The sequence below is a fragment of the Myotis yumanensis genome, unplaced genomic scaffold (genome assembly GCF_028538775.1).
Source record: "Myotis yumanensis isolate MYYU_CA2020_CCGP unplaced genomic scaffold, mMyoYum1.0.hap1 SCAF_17, whole genome shotgun sequence".
Taxonomy (NCBI): domain Eukaryota; kingdom Metazoa; phylum Chordata; class Mammalia; order Chiroptera; family Vespertilionidae; genus Myotis; species Myotis yumanensis.
The window spans coordinates 25,675,501-25,697,134 of NW_027223768.1; the positions used below are offsets into that span (position 1 = coordinate 25,675,501).

A 21,634-nucleotide genomic window follows, 5' to 3' on the forward strand; every position below is an offset into this window, starting at 1 on the left:
AAATTAAAAAAAAAAAAAAATAAAAAAAAAAAAAAAGAAAGTATTTTAGGAGAGGCTAATATAAAATCATGTAACTTGAAATAAATTCTGTTTTCAAACATAAAAAAAAAAAAAAAAAAAAAAAAAAAAAAAAAAAAAAAAAAGATCTATTGCTAACTTATTATTTAAAAATATATATATATGCAAACAAGCCAGATGGACGTGGAGATGTATAGTTTCAGCAATTTTCTTGAAGACAAAGTGCAGAAACCCTTGGCTTTGGCTTTTGAATGATAGATGTTTGAACTTTAATACACAATATGCCTCTTATTTTGAAAAGAAAGGATTGGAGGAAATAGATGACTGGCTGTGTTTGATTGGAGTATTCAAGTTAAAAGATGTTGCTAATGGTAGACTTTCTTAGGTCAAGAGAAAGGACCATTGTTAGGCATCGTAGAGGTAAGGATCTTTTTTATAGCAAGCTTTTTATCCACAAAATATTAGCACTAAGAAGGGCTCTTGATGCTACTTAATGTAAAATTTTATTTACAAAGAAGGAAACTGGATCCTTAAATAAAGTGGTTAGCCCTAGTTCACCCAAGAATTTAGAAGCAAAGCTTTTTTACCACGTGCATGTATTTGTAGAAAACTTGTGGCTACTCCTATGTGAGTAACCAATATTCCTATTATCAAATTGTCTCCACCTAGTGGCAACAGTTATTTTGCAAGGCTGAGTATAAACACGGGAAAAACTGTTAGGGGTAACTTTATTGATCACTCTTTTTGAAGAAGAGTCAGCCTGGTGACAAATTGTGTTGCCTTTGCAAAGGGAAAAGAGGAGACAGTGTGTCTAATAACCTTATTTAAGGGATTTATAAACTCTACAGTTACACGTGAATTGGCAGTACATTTATTGCAGAACTTGGTGTGTTAAATTTATATTTTAGAGTTTTCATACACACACACACAGATATTATGTAAGCATATATATTATATAAGCATATGTATATTCACATGTATAATTTTTTCTCTTTGTTAAAATAGCATGGTAAATCAGTGGAGAGGAGATGAGCTAAACAATAACTGATAGGATCAAAATCAAGATGTTGGCAGGCCTGTATGCTTTCTGAAGGCTCTAGGGGAGAATTCATATCCTCTCCTAGCTTCCAGAGCCTGCCGTCACTTAGCTCATGGGTTCTGTCTCCAGCTTCATGCCAGCAGCATAGCGTCTTTAGATTTATCTCTTTGACTACTATCCCTGCCCCTTCATCTCAACCCCTTCTCTCTTATTAGGACCCTTGTAATCACATTGGCCCAAACCCAGATAATGAACGATGACCTCCCTATCTCGAGTCTGAATTTAATCACACTGGCAAAGTCCTTTTTGCCATGTAAGGTAGCATATTCAAATTTTGAACATAGGATGTGGACACCTTTGGGAGCCCATTCAGCTTACCACTAAGTTGGAGACTTAATTCTGAAAGCCACCAAAAACTTACAGATGGAATATTTTAGTGTGTTTTAAATTGATATATTATAGCCCAAAGTAAATTAGCTTTCATATAGTGAGTTATGATTGTTTATTCTCCCTCAGGAACAATCTTCAGTTTTCCTTTATTTTTAGATATGAGGTTGAATAGGATAGGCTGATTTGTCTCTTTTATTACAACAATTATATCTATCATATGTTCTTAACAGAATCCTATAAAATAGGTAAATTATTTTAACCTTAGAGGAATTTCATACTTTAATTTTTATAGTGTTTCTGAAGAGTAGTTGATATCACAAGGATGAGGTTCACCAGTAGATTTCTTTTTTAAAATTCTTTATTGTTTAAAGTATTTACATATGAATCCTTTTCCCCCATTGACCTCTCCCCACTGGTCCCTGCTGCCCCCTCTCCCTCCCCACCCCCGCACATGCCCTCACTGCCCTACTGACTGTGTCCATGGGTTATGCTTATATGCATGCATACAAGTCCTTTGGTTGATCTCTCCCCCCAAACCCCCACAGGTTGGATGGTCTGTTCGATGCTTCTGTGTCTCTGGATCTGTTTTATTTCATCAGTTTATGTTGTTCATTATATTCCACACTAAAGGCTCGGTGCACGAAATTTGTGCACTGGGAAGGGGGGGGGGGGGGGCGGTGTTCCCCCAGCCCGGCCTGCGCCCTCTTGCAGTCCAGGAGTTCTCAGGGGATGTCTGGCTGATGGCTTAGACCTGCTCCCCACGGCCGTCAGTCGGACATCCTTAGAGCTGCTGCAGAGGCAGGAGAGGCTCCCGCCATCGCTGCTGCGCTCGCCAGCCATGAGCCTGGCTTCTGGCTGAGTGGTGCTCCCCCTGTAGGAGTGCATTGACCACCAGGAGCAGCTCCTATGTTGAGCGTCTCCCCTTGGTCAGTGAGTGTCATAGCGACCAGTCATTCCGCAGTTCAGTCTATTTGCATATTAGCCTTTTATTATATAGGACTAGTAGTCCTACACACAAATCTGTGCGCCAGTAGCTCTCTCGGGGCCTGGCCGCTCCACACCCACTGCCCAGAGGCTCTCCATGGCCCAGACAGGCGACGAGGCCCCACCCGGCCGCTCCATGCCACTGCCCAGAGGCCATCTGCAGCCTGGGTGGAACGCTTGCCTCATCACTGCGGCAATGAAGCAAGCATTCTGCCAGGCCTCTCACGCTGCCTGCTCTCAGTGGCCACCCCCCCCCCCCCCCCCCCCCCGGGACTTGGGGACTCCGGTGGGCCTGAGAGGACTGGGCGCCACCATCTTATGGCTGTGGGTGCTGCCGTCTTTGTGACGGAGTGATGGTTAATTTGCCTATCACCCTAGATAGGATATGAGTGAGATCATGTGATACTTATCTTTCTGGCTTATTTCGCTTAGCATAATGCTGTCCAGTAGCATTGCCGGTGAGCTGTTTTTGAGCTAAATGCAAATAACCCATAACACTGATATATGGTGGGATAATTTTGAATAGTACTCTTCCTATAACCTGTGGTTTAGTTAGCAAGCCCAGTTTCCTTTAATTCTTATTCTACATTTTCTTTTCACACTGCATGTTCTTTTCTCTTAAAGTTTTGATTGCTATACACTGAAATTTCCCATCAGAACCTTTCATGCTTCAGGTGTGTTTATGCTTCTGGGTCACCTGCATATACCCCAGATGCAACAAGCCCAAAACTGAAGTTAGTTTCTCATCCCTTTCTAGAACATGCATACCATTTCCTGTTTAAAAATATATAGAAATTTTTAAAAATATATTTTGCTATCTCACTTTAGATTTTTTCTTCTTCTTCTTTTTTTTTTGGTACTGATTACTAGACGGCAACAAGCTTGGCAGCTTGTGGTTTTATTCTCCTTTTTTTCTCATTTATTGTATCCCATGTATTTTACCTCCCAAGTGTTTTTCAGCTCTGCCCCTTCTAATTCATACTTATTATAAAAATGTAGGCATTTTTTCATTTGGATGATTGCACAGTTCTTTAACTAAATTTTGCTTCCACAGGTCCATCCTCCCCTGCTGCTGGAATTGATTTGTGTGTTTCAAATGTAAATCTGATTTTTTGTCACCCCACTGTGGATTTTTCCCACCACCTTTGCAAGGCATAGTAGGCCTCCCTAATCTGGTCCACCGTTTAATTCTTCGGCCTCTGTTCTACTTCCAACCTCCCTCTTTTCTGTTAAGCTAAAAACAAGTGTTTATTTGGGGTCAAAAGAATTGCAATTCTGGAAATACTGATTCAGGCAGAGACCTAAAAAATGTCCTTATTACAGGATGAGCACAAGGGGTTTTTATTAGAAAAGGAGGGAATAATTACATGAATAGAAGAAAGAAATTTCTGTTGGTGCCAACAAGCTGAGTTAATATTTTAGCTATACATGGCTGGTAACTGATTCTGTCTTCAAAAAGAATCCATAATCATCAGTTTTTGTGTTCAGAATGTCTGCTTTTCTGTTGGCTTTGCAAATGGTTGTTTGTAATACATTGTTGGTTTTGCCCAGTCCAAAGCTTATTTTGCCCAGTTCAAATATTCCAAAGGTTCAAGGCCCAAGGCATACAAAGTACTTCCTCTGGAATGGCTTCTCTGGCTCCGTTTTTAAATGGCTTCACTTATTTCAGCTTCTCACATTTAACTCATTTAGTAGTGGACTACTTGGAGTTTCATAAACACCCCATATTGAGTTGTGCCTTTGCTTATTATGTTGGTCCTTCTGGACTGCTTGCCTTTCCTTAGTTGGTTAACTTACACTTAATCTTAAACTCTCCTCTTCCAAGGGAGGAGTCTCTTTCTCTAGGAAGCCCTTTTCTGATTTCTGCTCCTCCATGTGACTACTTCTTTGTGCTTTTGTAGCATTTACAAATTGCATAGAAAACATGGTTCAGGGCCCACTAGCCAATAAACTCTTGGAGGGTCTCATTTCCTATCACATAGTAGCTCTCAACAAATGTTTCCTACTCAATTGGTTGTCATTGTGAGTCTGTTAGCTTCTAATATAGGTAGACAGGGACAGAAGGAAAACAAGGCTGCTGCTGATATAACTGATGTTGCCTAATATTAGACCTTGGTAGGTGTATCTGAAGCTTTGGGGAAAGACTGTATTGGGCCATTAAGAAAGTGTCTGCGTTGTGGAACAGGGGTTGAAGGAGTAGTGTTAGAATGAAATAGTGATGAGTGATGAGAAATATTATAAGAGGGCACAGATGATCTAGATTATCTAGGTCTGCATTTTAAGTGGTACTTTAAAAAATCTTAGAACATTTATTCTTCCTGTAACAATAACTTAATTATATAGAGGTTAAAAAACATTAAGTCTGTTACCAGTACTCAAAAACTTAATTAAGACTGGATAATGAAGCTCTGTAATTCACCTTTGAAATGTTTCTGCTCTGTGTTCCATGATGTGGAAAAAAATACAATCCAATTAGGAGTTGATTATATTATCTTTTTAAATAAAGAAGCTATTAGGTTAGCAAAAATAATTTAGATGAATATTCCAGTTGTTTAGTACAATGACAACTTTCAATAAAGAACACTTTGTCTTTAGATGTTTACAGAAATTAGTGTCTGTCTTACAGTTGTCACTTTAGATTACAAACTGCTGCAAGTGGTTTTCATGAAGTGATGCTGCAGGCAATGCTATGAAGGCAGTTGAATTGCTTACTCAGAATTTATCTTTGCTCCCTAGTTTGCCTAGTCTGACCAAAGGATAAAGGCCATATAGGGTTCTCTACACTTTACCCCAATATTCTTGATGATCAGAGAACAGTGTGCCTGGCCTATATATATTATCTTAATCCCTCCAAAGATGGTATGTGGGAACTTAGTGTACTTTTGTCCTGAATATAATTTCTATACAGTATTCATTTTCAAAAAAAATTGTTAGTCTTATTAAAGCCTAAATTACAGGGTAGTTTTAGGAACCAAATTCTGTATGGTAGAATGATAAATATTTAAAAGCTATATTTATTCATATTATCCTGGAAGTAGACACAAAATTTCAGGGACAAGGATGGATAGATTATTATTATAGCAATAACTGCATCAGTTCCCCTTTGCCTGAGTTCTTCTCCCCACCCCCCATCCGAAATCTATGCAGTAAGAGCTAGATGTTCATTTTTGTAGGCGAAGAACCTAAAAATATGAATCTGGGAGCTTGTGTAGTTGTTACCTCACCTCCTGAGGAAGGGAGAGAAATCCTTGCTCCCTAATGGAAACACATTCTCCTTAGTTGAAAAGGAGGATATAGTCTTTAGCATGTAAATGAACTTTTCTGGGCGGGAGTGGATATCAGAGAGGTCTTAAACTTTAAGGCCCCTGGAATGTCTCCATACTCTCATCCCTCCTGAGATATAAACGCATATGTCTAGAAAGATAACTCTCTTATCTATTCAGTTACCTTTGTGTTTTAAGACTTGTCTGAAGGACAAGTGTTTTTCTGTGTCTGTTGTTTTGCTTTGGGCCCTACCATGCAGAAACACAAAAATACTTTCTCTATGCATAGAAACTGATAAATCTTCCTTTTGTCTTCCCTTTCCCATGATAATTTGAAGTGACACTTTTTTGGTCATGAACAGGTCAAACACTGTTACGATTGTCTAACTTGAGCTCCTTTCTTTCAATCATAACCGTTGTTGAGTTCTTCAGCAATAAATACTCTGGCAGGTTAGGTTCTGGTTAACCAGTTTTTCCTGAGGGCAGAGCTTAAGAACAGAGTGACCAGTAGCTTAAGTGCTAGAAAGCAGCTTTTGTATCTTTGACAAAAGTTGGACTAGAGGCCATGCTGTAGAGTCTCAAATTTTCCTGATTTAGTTCTAAGTTCCATGACCATGACTTTTTTTAAAACTATTGTTTTGGTTAAGACTGTTTTGTATACCTTCAGTAATTAAGTACTTTCTGTGTGTTTAATTATTTTGGGCATTCAGAGATCAGTTAGTCTCTCTTGTTTTCTGGTAGTTTGTATTATAAATGGAGAGATTCTTGAGCTTTTTAAAAAAATTTTTGAGGAGCCAGTGTATAATTTTTATTTTTATTATCCTCAGGATTTACAATTCCTAAAAATCACTTTTGAGATTTATTTCCCTTTCAGATACTAAAATTGTTTTTTCTTTCTTTTTTATCCCTAGCAATGTCTCAGGCTGTGCAGACAAATGGAACTCAACCATTAAGCAAAACATGGGAACTCAGTTTATATGAATTACAACGAACACCTCAGGTAATGTAGACTAAGATAACAGGGGAAATATGATACATATGTAAATTGGGATACATTTTTAGGAAATGAAAACTTGAAAAACATAACAGTAATTATAAATTGATATACAAGTAGTACTGACTTGTGTATATTTGGTTGACACTTCATTCATTCATTCAACAAATAATTTGAGTGCATATTCTACAGGTCCTAAGCTAGGCACTAGGTGAAATGGTGAATAAAACATGTAGCACCAGCTCTTAGAATTTATAGACATTAAACAGATAAACATCCATAGAATTATACCTTGAGAGATTGGGTAAAGGAAAAGTCCTCAGTGCTGTAATAAATAATAACTGGGGGAAGTAGAGAAGACTATTTTCAGAAGGTAAAGATGGGGAAGACTGGGGGTGGAAGCAGGGTTGAAGGAGATAAGCATACTTACAACTGATCTCATTTTAAGTTGGTGATGCCTATAAGACAAGCAGTGATGCTAACTAGAGAACTGGACTAAATGTTAAGTTTTAGAGATTGTCAGCACATTTACAGCATGGTGAATAGATAAGATCGTCTAGAAAGAGAGGAGGAGAGGGCCCCGGATCTTCATCCAGAGGAGCTTCCACATTTAGAGATTAAGTAATGGACAAGGAGCCAGCAAAGGAGTCAGGGAAAAGCAAGGAAGAGCGAGAGAGGGGACAAAATCTACGAGGAAGTGTTTTAAGGAGGAGGATTCAGTTATTGTTTTCAACAGTATTCAGAAGATGAATAAGATGAGCATTACAAAAGTGTACATTAGATTTGGCAATATGTACTTGGTGATTTTTTCAAGAGATTCACTTGATAGATTGTGCTGCTATGTCAAAGGGGGAAAAAGTGAAAATGCGTAGGCAATTCTTCAGAAAAGTTTGGCTCTGCAGTGGAGCAGAGAAATGGAGCAAACACTGGAGGGGAACATAGAATTGGGAAGTTTTAAATTTCGTTTTGTTTGTAAGGAGAAAGAGCTATGTAGACTCCTTCCACTTCCCTTGTTCAACATTCCCCTCTCCTCCCCACCTCTCCACCCTTGACAGCTCTAAGGTGCATCATGCCCGTTTCTCTGTGCAGCAACTCTATGGAGATACTACTCTGGGCTGATTTAGTGGAGGAAAGTTGGCTAAAATCTGAGAGCAGACAGAATAGTCAAACGAGTGTTACACTTGCTAACATAGGAAGGAATGTATTTTCAGTAGGAAGAGGTATACTTCCTCCTTATAGGAAAGAAGATGATTATGAAACTTGAGGTAAGGTAATGTATTGAATGTTCAGGTGGAGGAGGTCTGCAGATAGAAGAAAAGGTGTACAATAGTGTAGTGAAAGGAAAAATGAGTTCGTTAGAGAAACCAATTACTGAGCAGTATTGAACACCCATTTGAGTCTGGTGAAAGTTTTAGTGATACCCGTCTGGTTGTGAGATTCCCCCCGTCTTATCCCCACAGTGCTGCTCTACCTGCACAGGTACAGGCCTGGAGAACAGGGTTGGGATTTTGTTAGGCAAGTTCTTTCTAAACAGGACAGACTTACTAGCTGAGTCATCATCATTCTCTTTGATTATTTCCTCATCAGAAGTTATAATTCCTAAATTAGAAGTTTGTGTATGTATTAAAACTAAGTAAAATAAAATATAGAAAGTGCTTTATATAGCGAGGCTGAAACATGCAGACACTTGATCATAGTGATAGTTATTGTAAATGTAAATATATTTTACTTGCGTTCTTTATGGACAGTACCTATTATTTCTGTCTTTCCTTGTGGGGTCACCAGTCTTTGACCCTTTAGAGAAAGCAGGTACTATGGAGAGGCAGTGGAAACAAGGGAGTGTCACTAACATGGGAAGCTCCTTATTTTTACTTGCATCTTCCTTTCCAGTAGTTACCGGATCTCTTTTCTTATTCCATAGGGGCCATATTGGTGGCTTTTGAGCTAGGTAATTTGTTCTCAATGCACCTTGTAGGAAGAGTGGATAGTGGTAGGAAGAAGTAGGAGTCACTAGTCTCTCTGCAGCTGGGAGATGTGTACATTGGAACTCCAAATGCATTTTATCACATTTTTTTAGACATGACAAATAAAAATACTTCAGATATACTATGGTTTAAATCAGTTAGCCTGAGAACCTGACCACTTTGTGTAAAATTGCTTTTGTGGATCAAGACTTTTTAAGTTCCAAAAAAGTGATTTTAAAATGAAATAGTTAAATTGTGTATCAATTAGAGAATATTTGTATTGGAATCTTAAAATCTTTTTAATAGATGGCGTGAAATGTATAACTTACAGTAGTCCCCTCTTATCCACGGGATTACATTCTCAGACACCTAGTGCATGCCTGAAACCACAGATGGTACTAAACACTAAATACCATGTTTTTTTCCTATACAAACATACCTAGGGTAAAGTTTAGTTTATAACTTAGCCAATTTCATGGCTAGAAGATTCCTTCTTACTATAGATCTTAGTAACCTCAGAATATGATATTGTCTATCCTTATTGAGAACTTTCACCTTTTTATTTAAAGAAAGCACTTTATGGCTTCTCTCTGTCATATCTAAATTGCCAGCATCACTACTCTTGTGCTTTGGGCCCATTAGGAAGTAAAATAAAGGTTACTTGAACACAGCTCAAGATATTGAGACAGTTGATCTGATAACTGAGAAGGCTCCTGTCGCCAACGTAAGGGTAGCTTGTGTATACAGTGGGAATATGCTGGACAAAGGGCTGATTCACCTCCCTAGTGGGATGGAGCAGACAGCATAAGGTTTCATCACATTACTCAGACAGTGCACAATTTAAAACTTCTGAGTTGTTTATTTTTGGAATATTCCATTTAATATGTTCGGACTGTGGTTGACCATAGGTAACTGAAACCTCAGAAAGTGAAGCCACTGATAAAAAAAGGGGGGAACTATATTATCAAAATTGTGTAATTCTGAAGACAGAAGAAACTTGCTCATTTTGCAGGGTAAAGAACGATGTCAAATAGTTATTTAGAACCACATAGCTGGTTAAAATGGCTAGAACTAAAACCTAAGGTATCTGATTCCTAATTCAGTGCTTTTTTTTATTACACCAGGATAATTTACTCCTAGTTATCTTTTAGATACATTAATATATTATCTTTAGCATTAAAATAAAAGCATTTATATATAACGCATTGGTGGGGGCAGTGAAAGGAATTGGGGGACATTATAGCCGAAACAAGATTGGCTGTGAGCTGACAGTGGTAGTGGCTGGGTGATATGTATGTAGATGTTCATTTTTGTCATTCTTAATACTTTTGTGTATTTGAACTTATTCACAATAAAAATATAGGTAGCGTTTAAATTTTAAATTCCCTCTTTTACAGGAGGCAATAACGGATGGCTTGGAAATTGTGGTTTCACCTCGAAGTCTACACAGTGAATTAATGTGCCCAATTTGTTTGGATATGTTGAAGAACACCATGACTACAAAGGAGTGTTTGCACCGTTTTTGTGCAGACTGCATTATCACAGCCCTCAGAAGTGGGTATGTTGAAATGAGTTATACTAGGTACTTCAGCTGTACCAAGACAGTGCTCTATGGGTTTTGAGAAGTACATACTCTAGAAGTATTCATTTGAGAATTGGAAATTTTTCTAAAGTCTAGGTTTGAATTATTGGAGTATCTTTGTTTTGAAACAATTAATTTTATACATTTTCAGAAGCTTTATAGGATGCCTATTTGTTTTGAGGAAATGATGAAGCCATGGTTTTTCTATTTAAGTATACAAAATGATATCCTTATGAATTGTTTTAATAAAAGAATTGATAACATAAATTAATATAGGTGATTATTTTTTGCTTGTATGTCATGGGAATGAGAAAAGGGAAATTAATATTAGGAAAAGATTTGATTTCTATTTCTAAAAGTGGCTATAAATTATCATTGGAGATAATCAAATTTTTCCTTTGACAGTAGTATAGAGTATCTGAGGTTTTCAAAAATCTTGCTTACCCAAGATTAGTCAGATTTTTAATAAAGTTTAAGTTAATCAGTTTAAATTTCTGTGACTTCTTAAAGATATTAGAATAAAGATAATGTAACTATTCCAGAAGCTAGATATTTTTGTCTTTAGCCTAAAGGTACTGGCATTGTTTACATTGTTTTTCCTCTCTTTTTATTTAGCAATAAAGAATGTCCTACATGTCGGAAAAAGCTAGTTTCCAAAAGATCACTAAGGCCAGACCCGAACTTTGATGCACTCATCAGCAAAATTTATCCAAGTCGTGATGAGTACGAAGCTCATCAAGAGAGAGTATTAGCCAGAATTAATAAGCACAATAATCAGCAAGCACTCAGTCACAGCATTGAGGAAGGACTGAAGATACAGGCCATGAACAGGTATATGGGGAAGAAGGTGGCCATTCTCCTGAGTACTTTATTAAATATTGAATTTATTAACAGCCTTCATTTTGAAAAAGACAAAATACAAAAAGTAATAAATAGTAGTTCTGCAAGATTACATTTTCATGCAAGTGTTGTATATGCCTCCAGGTATCTTATATGCCTGGGTTTCCATTTAAAACACTAGAACTTTTTTTTTTTTTTTTCAAACAGAATATGATTATATTTAATGCACAAGTTTGATACAACCAAAAAGTAAAACAGCAGAGTAAAATAGTAACAAAAACATGGCATATCATTCGCAATGCATGAGAAACGGGTCCAGTGACACTATAATAATGCAAGGAAGCTGGAAAAATGAAATGAAAAAGTACAAGTGATGATTAAGCAGTGAGCATATATGATTTTGCTGAGCAGTGATTAAGAATAACTTCTCTGCAGGGTTAGTGAGCAGAATAAAGACAGTGACACCTAATAGTCTACAGCTTTGAACAGTGTTGTGCAACACACTAGAACTTTTGAATACCCTTTTATACCCACTTCTCCCTCCACTTACCTACTGTTCTATTTATCTTCTTTTTATAGCGATACTTCTTAAAAGAGTTGTCTGTGCTCACTATCTCTACTTCTTCCATTTCTTTTTGAACCCTCTAGTCAGACTTTAATCCCTTGTATCACTCTTATCAAAAGTTACCAGTGGTGTCAACATTGTGAAATCTAATTGCTGATTCTCAGACCCCATCTTACTTTAGTAGCATTTTACAAATTAATTTCTCTGAATAATTTTCTTCTTCCAGCTTTCAGGAGACCATATTTTCCTGGTTCCCTTTGTATTTTATTAGCTATTTCTTATCTGAAACTTACCATGTATACACATGTACTGAACTTTTTTGTTCTTACCCCCTATTTTTCTTCATTCTTGCTCATTTCAGTTGATGGCAACTCCATCATTCCACTTGCTATCTAGGCCACCATTATCTTTCATTTGAAGTACTGAAAAATCCTCATGAGTGGTCTATATACTTTCCACGCTTACCCCCACATAATCTATTCTCAGCACAGCAGCCAGAGTGATTCTGTTAAATTGAAAGTCAAATCATGATTCTCCTTTGCTTTGAGGTCTCTAATAACTTCTATTAACATTCAGGTTAAAAGACCGTGGCTTCTAAAACCCTACATAATTCAGGCACCTTCTCACTCCCATTCTCTTTTTCTCTCTGACATCTAATATATTCAGGCCTCATCATTTTCCAAAGTAGGAGATGCCAGTAGAGTCCCCTCCATGTCTAGTTCTCATCTTGGCTGAACTTCAGAGTCACTTGGAAAGTTTTTAAATCCTAGGGCTTCAGGTAACACCTCAGACCAACTAAATCAGAATCTTTGTTTGGACTCAGGCATCACTATTTAAGGTTTCAGGAGTGGTTTTAAAGTACAACCTTTAGTCTGGCTAGTGTTGCTCAGTGGTTGAGCCTTGACCCATGAACCAGGAGGTAACCGTTGGAGTCCCAGTCAGGGCACATGCCTTGGTTGCTGGCTCCATCCCCACTAGGGAGCATGTAGGAGGCAGCCAATGGATGATTCTCACTCATCATTGATGTTTCTATCTCTTCCTTCCTCTGAAATCAATTAAAAAAATTTTTTTATAAAAAAAAGTGCAACTTTTAACCACTGGCTTAGAGGTTAAACTCCATTAAATTCACCTGAAATTGTATTTAGTAAAGCAAAATAAAGTATTATAATTTTTTAAAAAATTTAAATCACTGTTTATATTCAATATTATTTCATTATTAGTTTCAGGAATACAGCATATTGTTTAGATAATAATAAACTTCACAAAGTGTCCCTCCCCCAATATTTCTAGTTCCCACCCACCTTTCATCATATATAGTTACAAAGTACTAAATTTTGAATGTATTTATTTTAAAAGTTACACAATTCTTTTTAAAAAAAATTGATTTCTTTCTCCCTTTCTTTTTAGGGGGGGGGGGAGGGAGAGGGACTAGGGAAAGATAGAAGAGAAACATCTGTTGGCTGCCTCCTGCACGCCCCCTACTGGGCTTTTCTAGAATTTTCTAGAATTCTAAAGTTCTGTAAACATGCTTCAAAGGGGTTCATTAAAAATGCCTAAGTACATTTTCTGCAACGCCTTTTTGTTTCTTAACTAGACTACAGCGAGGCAAGAAACAACAGATTGAAAATGGCAGTGGAGCAGAAGACAATGGTGACAGTTCCCACTGTAGTAATGCGTCCACACACAGCAATCAGGAAGCAGGGCCTAGTAACAAACGGACCAAAACATCAGATGATTCTGGGCTTGAGCTTGATAACAATAATGCAACAGTGGCAATTGATCCAGTAATGGATGGTGCTAGTGAAATTGAGTTAGTGTTCAGGCCTCATCCCACACTGATGGAAAAAGATGACAGTGCACAGACAAGGTAAGTGTGCGGGTTAGTTTTAGATAATCTGAATTCAGGAAATGTAATTGGGAGTTAAAGGCAATTTTGCATAAGAAAGAAGGGCAATATTTGCCATCCAGTTGACTGTCAGGGTTCATTTGGATGTTCTTGATGCCTAGGTAGTTGTTTTCTTCCTCCATGCTTCCCATCCACACTTGGATATCTGAAAGGAATGACCTGACCCTCCTTCCTAGAGGAGGGAGAAAAAAGGGTCACTTAAATTTCTTAACAATGATACTGGGGTGCCAATAAACACCAGAATTCTTGCTGGTGAGGATGACACTGTACCTCAGCTTTCTGCCTGCCATTGAGTGCACATAAACATCAAATATTTGCTCAGTGAGTAATTGATGAGTATACCATACTTAAAAAAAAACACCCAAGATTAGCACTTTTTTTTTAAAATATATTTTTTACAGAGAGGAAGGGAGGTATAGAGAGTCAGAAACATCAATGAGAGAGAAACATTGATCAGCTGCCTCCTGCACACCCCCTACTGGGGATGTGCCTGCAACCAAGGTACATACCCTTGACCGGAATTGAACCTGGGACCCTTCAGTCCACAAGCCGACACTCTATCCACTGAGCCAAACCAGTTAGGGCAAGATTAGCACTTTTATGCTCAGTCTTAAACATCAGAAAATTGATGAATTTTTTAAACAATAAGCAATTGGTCATATTCTTGCTGCTGTAGACAGCAGGACTTGATCATTGGGTTGAGATGTTTGTTCTTTTTCCTCAGTACTGTGTATATTTGTTGGATTTTTATCATTTTATATCACATTTTTATGGATGCTTTTGTGGCCTGGTAGATAGTCTGCTTTCAATAAGGAATTTTTAGATAATAGATGATTAAATTTCTGATACTATTTTATCAATAATAGAGACATTTACATTTTATAGAAATGTATTAGTCCTGTAATCTAATTACATTTTCATTATTAATTTAGAAATGAAATTTCTAATGATTTATTTTTCCAGATACATAAAGACTTCTGGTAATGCCACCGTTGATCACTTATCCAAGTATCTGGCTGTGAGGTTAGCTTTAGAAGAACTTCGAAGCAAAGGAGAATCAAACCAGATGAACCTTGATACAGCCAGTGAGAAGCAGTATACCATTTACATAGCAACAGCCAGTGGGCAGTTCACTGTGAGTATTCTATAATAATACAAGTGTAATATGCTAATTAGACCAGACGACCTTCCAGACGAAGCTGCAGCGGCAGGGGCCGAGGCAGAGGCTACGGCGGGGGCCGAGCCCCTTGCACGAATTTCATGCATTGGGCCTCTAGTTTAAAATAATAGGCCATTGAAACTGGAAGTGAATTAACCATCTGAGAGTGGCCAGTGGTGGGGTGGGGCCTGATAAAATGGCACAGGACAGGATCCTGACACCCCCAGAGATAGAGAACCAGGGTAGTTAACTTTTTGATATGTTTTATGAATAGTATAAGTGACAAGTTTATCCTAAGCTTTTTTTTTAAAGGTGGACTTTTAATAATGAGATGGAATACTATGCTTTGAGCAGTTTTCATAATTCTTTCTCTCTTATTGTTTTAGGTATTAAATGGCTCTTTTTCTTTGGAATTGGTCAGTGAGAAATACTGGAAAGTGAACAAACCCATGGAACTTTATTATGCACCCACAAAGGAGCACAAATGAGCTTTTACTAAAACCAATCTGGATATTGAACTTTTTTTATAGCCTATTTCTTTATTATTAAAGATGTATCATCATTACTTTTATGGACAGTATCTTGGATATGTTGTTCAACTTTCTTCCTGAGCCAGCCTCGTTTATACTCTTAGGATCTTTTCCCCTTAATTTAAGATTTCCTTTTTGGAAGGGACTACAGTTATTCAGAACCTTTCTTTCCTTTTAAAAATATATCTAAGTAGTATGTCTTTACAAAGTATGGTTTCATTTGGAGCACTCTTTGACCCAGGAATTTTCATAATTTTGGACTCTTTTTTTTTTTTAAAATCTCACCTGAGAATATGTTTTATTGATTTCTATAAAGAGAAGGGAGAGAGAGAAACATCAATGTGAGAAACATCGATGGTTGCCTCTTGTATGTGCCCTGACTAGGGTCGTAGCTGCAACCTAGGTATGTGCCCTGACTGGGAATTGATCCTGTAACCTTTTGGTGTATGGGATGATGCGCCAACCAGTTAAGCCACCTGGCCAGGGCATGGTTCTGTATTCTTGAGATTCAGTTGGCCATCTTTTTCCCTCCCCTCAAAAGTTTAGGCCTTACAGAATGTGAAATAATATGTATTTTGACTTGTTCTTTTTCCCTGGAGTCTTGTATGTTTATAGTTTTCTGTATAAGCTGTAGTATCTTCATGAAGACCAAGGCTCAAATTTACTGTGTTCAAAAACCAGTTCTCATTGGATTATTATTTTCATGGTCTTTTCTTCCATAATCTCTCTCTGTCTCTTTTTTTTTTTTTTACAGAAAGGTTCTTTATGAACTTAGTGTTCATTGTCATGCAATGTTATGTTTTTCCATTTCTCTCCTACTCTAATTTTGGAATTTCTGATCCTGGGAAAGAATCAAACAAAATCTCAAGTTCAGTGAGAACTTGGTTCATTTACAGATTTCACTGAAGAAAGAAATATTATATTGGTCTTGTGTAGTCTCCAGGTATATATTTAAAGAGGTCTTTTTTTTTGTATTAGTTCTGTCAGTGCAGTTCCTTTATTATGTATGTTTGATGATTTTCCTATTAAAATATCAGAGATATGGAGATATTTTGCACTTTAGCCTCGATGAAAAGTACAAGATATGTTCAAAGCTTCCCCAATTTTTTCTGTGTTGATAGCTATGTAAGTTAATAACATGGCATATGAACTAACGATATGGGGGAAAATGTTTGCTTCTGTTAGAAAAATGTGTTTAGTATTTTGGGTTGCCATTTATCAGTTTATAAATTTGGTGCTTTGCTAATTACAGTCTAGAGAAGCAAGTTAACAGAGCTTAGACCTGCCTTGATATGTAGTAAAAGATAATTCTGTAGAAGGATGTCAGCCAGGAGAGTAAAAGTCATTGTCTTCTTAATTTAGTTTTATATTGAGGGACAGTGTTCAGCATTTGGACCCAGAAGGCTTTATGATGGCAGGTCAGAAATAAGTTGAGATTATGTGTTATTTTTCATCCCTGTTCTGATTTCAGGTATGTTTTCAAGTTTGTATTATCACAGTATTTACAAAGACATGTTTGCATTGAGAAATGGACCCTACAGGGTTTTTGCCAGGGAGGAGACAGAACCATAACTAAAGTCTTATCTAGATCTTAGAACTGTTGATCTGTCATTTTTGACATTTTGGGGCCAGCTTGAGGTTTTAAATCTTCAATCCAATATTAAAATGTAAAGGCTTATTCAATTTTTTACCATTTTACTGAAAATACTTAAAATCTGTTTTTATAGTTTTTTTGGTAAACTGTGCCATGAAATTTGAAAACCATGAAAAGTCACGGGAACTTTTGTATTCAATTACTTTTTCTGTTGTAATGTTACATTGTATAGACTATCAGTGCATGCCCACTCAATATAACCTGGTTTTGTGATATAACTGTTTAGATTTTATTGGTGACATTAGATTAGTGGTTGCATTAAATAACTAAATTCTCATTGTGATTATTAATTGAAATTTTGTCTTTAAGCAAAAAGTTATTTGTGAATATAAGCTTTGTGCTTAGGAAATGTATGTGTTTATATTTGCCAGTTTGGGGGTGGATGTAAATTCTGCGTCATTAGTGAATTCATTCAGATCTGTAGTCTTTTGCAAAATATAGTTATAGATATTTGATATTATAGGTATTTGATAGAGTATTGAGTGCAGTGTTGTATGTGTGTGTGTGTGTTTGTGTTTTGGGGTTAGGTACTGTTTATCGTTACTACCAACCAAGATTTTATAAAGTGTTATCTAAATAAATTCTGTAACCACCATCTGTGTTGAGGAACAAAAGGCTCATCAAATATGGTCAGGCCTTTGGATACATTATCATTTAAAAATTTACTATGATAAAATACATATAACCAAATTTACCATTTTAATTTTTTAAATATACAGTTTAGTGGCATTAAGTACATTCACAGTATCATGTAACCATCACCACTATTTCCTGAACTTTTTTTTATCATCCCAAACAAACTCTGTACCCATTTAACATTAACTCCCATTTCCTCCCCCCACTCTAGCCCCTGGTAACCTCTGTTCTACTTTCTCTCTTTGAATTTGACTATTTTAGTCACCTTATGTAAATGGACTCATAAAATATTTGTTCTTTGTGTCTGTTTTATTTCATATATTATGAAGTGTCATCCATGTTGTAACATGTATCAGAATTTCATTCCTTTTTTGGCTGAATAATATTCCATTTTATGTATATAAACATTTTGTTCATCTGTTGATGGACACCTAGGTTGATGGACATTTTTTGCTGTTGTGAATAATGCTGCTATGAATATTTTGTGTGCATATCTGTTCAGGGTTTTGCTTTCAAATCTTTGGGGTATATAGGAGTGAAGTTGCTGGATTGTATGATAATTCCGTGTTTACTTTTAGGAATCTGAAACTTTTACAGAGTGGCCATAGCATTTTACATTTCCACCAGCAAAGTACAGCAAGGATTCTAATAGCTACACATCCTCACCACTTGTTTTTGTCTTTGATAGCTACACTAATGGACATGAAGTGTTATCTTATTGTGGTTTTGATTTGCCTTTTTCTACTGGCTTGTGATGCTAAGCATCTTTTCATGTGCTTATTGGCAATTTGTATATCTTCTATGGAGCAGTATTTATCCAAGTCTTTTGCCCATTTTTAATTGTTTTGTTTTTGTTGTTGTAGGAGTTCTTTATATATTTTGAATATTAATGATCTGATACATGATTTGCATCTAGCTTCTTATTCTGTGGGTTGTCTTTACATTTTCTTGATAGTGTCCATTGATGGACAAAAGTTTTAAATTTTGGTGAAATTCATTTTGCCTTTGTTATTGTTGCCTGTGCTTTTGGTGTCATATCCAAGAAGACATCGCCAAATCCAATGTCATGAAGATTTTCCTGTGTTTTCTTCCAAGAGTTTTATAGTTTTAACTTTTACATTTAGATTTTTAATCTATTTTGAGTTTTGTATATGGTGAAAGGTAAGGATTCAATTTTGTTTGCATTTGTTGAAAAGACTGCCCTTTCTCCATTGAATTGCTTTGGCAGTCTACTCAAAAGTTAATTGACTATGTGAGGGTTTACTTCTGGGCTCTATATTCCATTGGACTATATGACTGTCCTTTTGCTAGTACTGTTGTTGGAGAAATAAGTGGGCCAGATTTTCCTGTTGCTTGTGGGTATAGGTTGGCTCTTGCGACATTTTGAGAAGATGAATTTTCTAAGATTCTTATTGGTGTGGACTTACATTTCTCCGGTTGCAAAGTCATATGCCTCTTTAACCCAGTCCTGAAAAAGGTATAGGTAGGGGTCAAGCAGAACATAAAGGAAGGCCAGTATCCAGAACTTCCGTTCCATGGTGGAGCTGGTTCGATACAGCATTAGGCTAAAGTCCTTTAGTCCATTGTGTGAAGTCCACGTGGCCGTGGGCCTCGTGGGCGAATGCAGGGGAGTGCACACCATGCAACAGGAGTCCCGAGACAGTGAACTTCCTTCGTCTAGGAGTTTAAATATTCAGGCTGTGTGCCCTATTCTGGCCTCTGACTTGTTCCCAGGTGTGACTGGCAGGTAAGCATCTTTCAAATCACTCAGACATTATTGGGCATGCATCTAAACTGCCTTTGTCCAGTCCCTTCCTTCATGGTCAGCAGGGAATAGACTTGGAGAGTGTTAAATTACAGATTTCTAGCTAAGCTGTATAAATGGCATGTCTGTATTATCTAGTCTTCTCTTTACTTCTTTTCTGTTAATAATAACCAGGCTATTACAATGGTGTCAGTACCATACTGTCTTCATTACTATAGCTTTGTAATAGTTTTACATATTTCAATCCTCTGAACCCTATGAGGAAGACAGTATTTCCCTTGTACATTTGAGAAAACTGAAGCTTAGGATTCTGACTTGGATAACTAAATACAAAATAATTAAAATGCCAGATGAGAAAAGGAATCTTTTTTTTTTTTTTTTTAATCCTCAGCAGAGGCTATTTTTCCATTGATTTTAGCGAGTGGAAGGGAAGGGGAAAGACAAGAGGAAACATCGGTGTGAGACAGACATGGATTGGTTGCCTCCCACACGCACCCCGGGGGTCGAGCCTGCAGCCGAGGTACATACCCTTGACTGGAATAGAACCTGGGACCCTTTAATCCACAGGCTGATGCTCTAACCATTGAGAAAAACCAGCTAGGGCCCTCATGCAGGAGGCAACCAATCAATGTGTTTCTCTCACATCAGTATTTCTGTCTTGCCCTGCCTCTTGCACTCTCTCTAAAAATCAATGGAAAAATATCCTTGGGTGTGAGGATTAAAAAAAAACACGCAAAGAAAACCCCGGCTAGGGCGAAAAGAAGTCTTAAAAAATCCCCATCACGTTTCTATTTAGAAATACTTGGCTTTTTAAAATACTAGAAACAGTATAAGAAAAGAATATTAGTGTGCAATTGTTGTAACTATAAAAATGGCTTCCTTGAAGTGCTTCTGAATTAATGTAATTAAGGAAATTAACTATGAAAACCTGCTCTTCCATAAAAGCATGAGAACTATAAAAGTTGTCAAAATCAACTTAATTTGGTCAGTAAAAACTAACAAGTTTTGTAGCATTTTAAAGTGAGCTATACCCATTTTCTCAGTTCCAGGTTAGATCTGAAAATGGATAGCCTTGTAACTATGGCAGCTGTGAAACCCAGCAGTTTTGTAGCCTGAGAAGTGGGTTGAAGTTCCCCCTTAAGCCAGTTAGATTGGACCTGTTTGGTGCCTCACTGAAAAGCTCTATTCTCAGAGCTTGCCTTTATTTGACCTGACACCCCTCACTCTCTGCAAAGAGCCCTATCTTCAGAAACAGCTGCAATTGTTTAATGTGGCAGCTGCCTTGAGGCAGTGCTAAAAAGAGGCTGACAAACAGAAAGGAAAAGCTGAGGGATGACATACCTGTAAAGGTTTGGAAAGGCTCCAAGATATTCTTGGGACTCTAGAGGGCGACAGGCATGTGCAAGGTTGCATTCACACCCAAGGACAAAAGGAGGCACCCATTGAAGCTGTGGCAGAACGTGAGGCTCTTCAAGCAGGAAGTGAAGGTGAAGGCACAGTGTAAACTTCATGTTGGAGTGTTGAAGGCATATTTGAAAACATTCTCAGAGCACTTCATCAAGGCTGGGAGAGTAACTGTTTCAGGGCACCTAATGCATTTTCTGTCCAACCTTTAGCTGACCTTTAAGCTAACAAAGCAGAATGTAGTGCTTATATACAGCAAAGAATGCTCACTTTGCAGAATTAGTCCAGGTAGATTACTCAACAGCAAACTCGACAAATCCCAAGGATGTGAAGGGATTCTTGTATCCAACACTGCCCAGTCATATTCAAATACCTAGTTTCCAACAAAAATTTGCATGTCATTATAAAGAAACAGGAAAGTGTGAGAAAGCCTAGATGTTGGACTTAATGAAACAAAATATTTAAATCAGCTTTTAAAAATATGTTCAAAGAACTAAAGCCATTTTAAAATAACTAATTTGAGAACAGTCTTTAACCAAGTAGAGAATAACAATAGAGAGAAATTATACTAAGAGAACTAAATAAAAATACTGGGTTGGAAATATACAATAAGTGAAATAAAGCCAACAGAAGTGCTAATAATTTGAACTTTGAACACAGGAAGAAAGGAACAAGGGAGAGACCTGTGGGACACCACCAAGTGTACTAAGATGTATAATGGGAGTTCCAGAAGGAGAGGAAGTAAAGAGGCACTTTATGTATTTGAAGAAATGCTTCAAATTTCAAAATTTGGTAAAAATCTACATCTAAGAAGTTCAACAAATGCAACAGAGAAACTCTTAGAAATAGCAAGAGAAAAGTGACCCATTGCATACAAGGGATCTTTGATAAGATTAACAACTGGATTCTCATGAGAAGTCATGGAGGCCAGGAGGTAATGA

General features: G+C 37.2%; 1 protein-coding gene across 1 annotated transcript in view; it reads left to right on the top strand.

Annotated features, from left to right (window-relative positions):
- RNF2 (ring finger protein 2) overlaps positions 1–17,165 on the top strand; it is a 31,209-nt gene extending 14,044 nt beyond the window's left edge. The window contains exons 2-7 of the mRNA XM_070396843.1: positions 6,606–6,694; positions 10,050–10,210; positions 10,850–11,065; positions 13,234–13,506; positions 14,509–14,680; positions 15,091–17,165. Coding sequence (XP_070252944.1) covers positions 6,608–6,694; positions 10,050–10,210; positions 10,850–11,065; positions 13,234–13,506; positions 14,509–14,680; positions 15,091–15,192 — 1,011 coding nt within the window. The 5' untranslated portion in view covers positions 6,606–6,607 and the 3' untranslated portion in view covers positions 15,193–17,165. The remainder of the gene's footprint in view (positions 1–6,605; positions 6,695–10,049; positions 10,211–10,849; positions 11,066–13,233; positions 13,507–14,508; positions 14,681–15,090) is intronic.
- Positions 17,166–21,634: the final 4,469 nt, after the last annotated feature.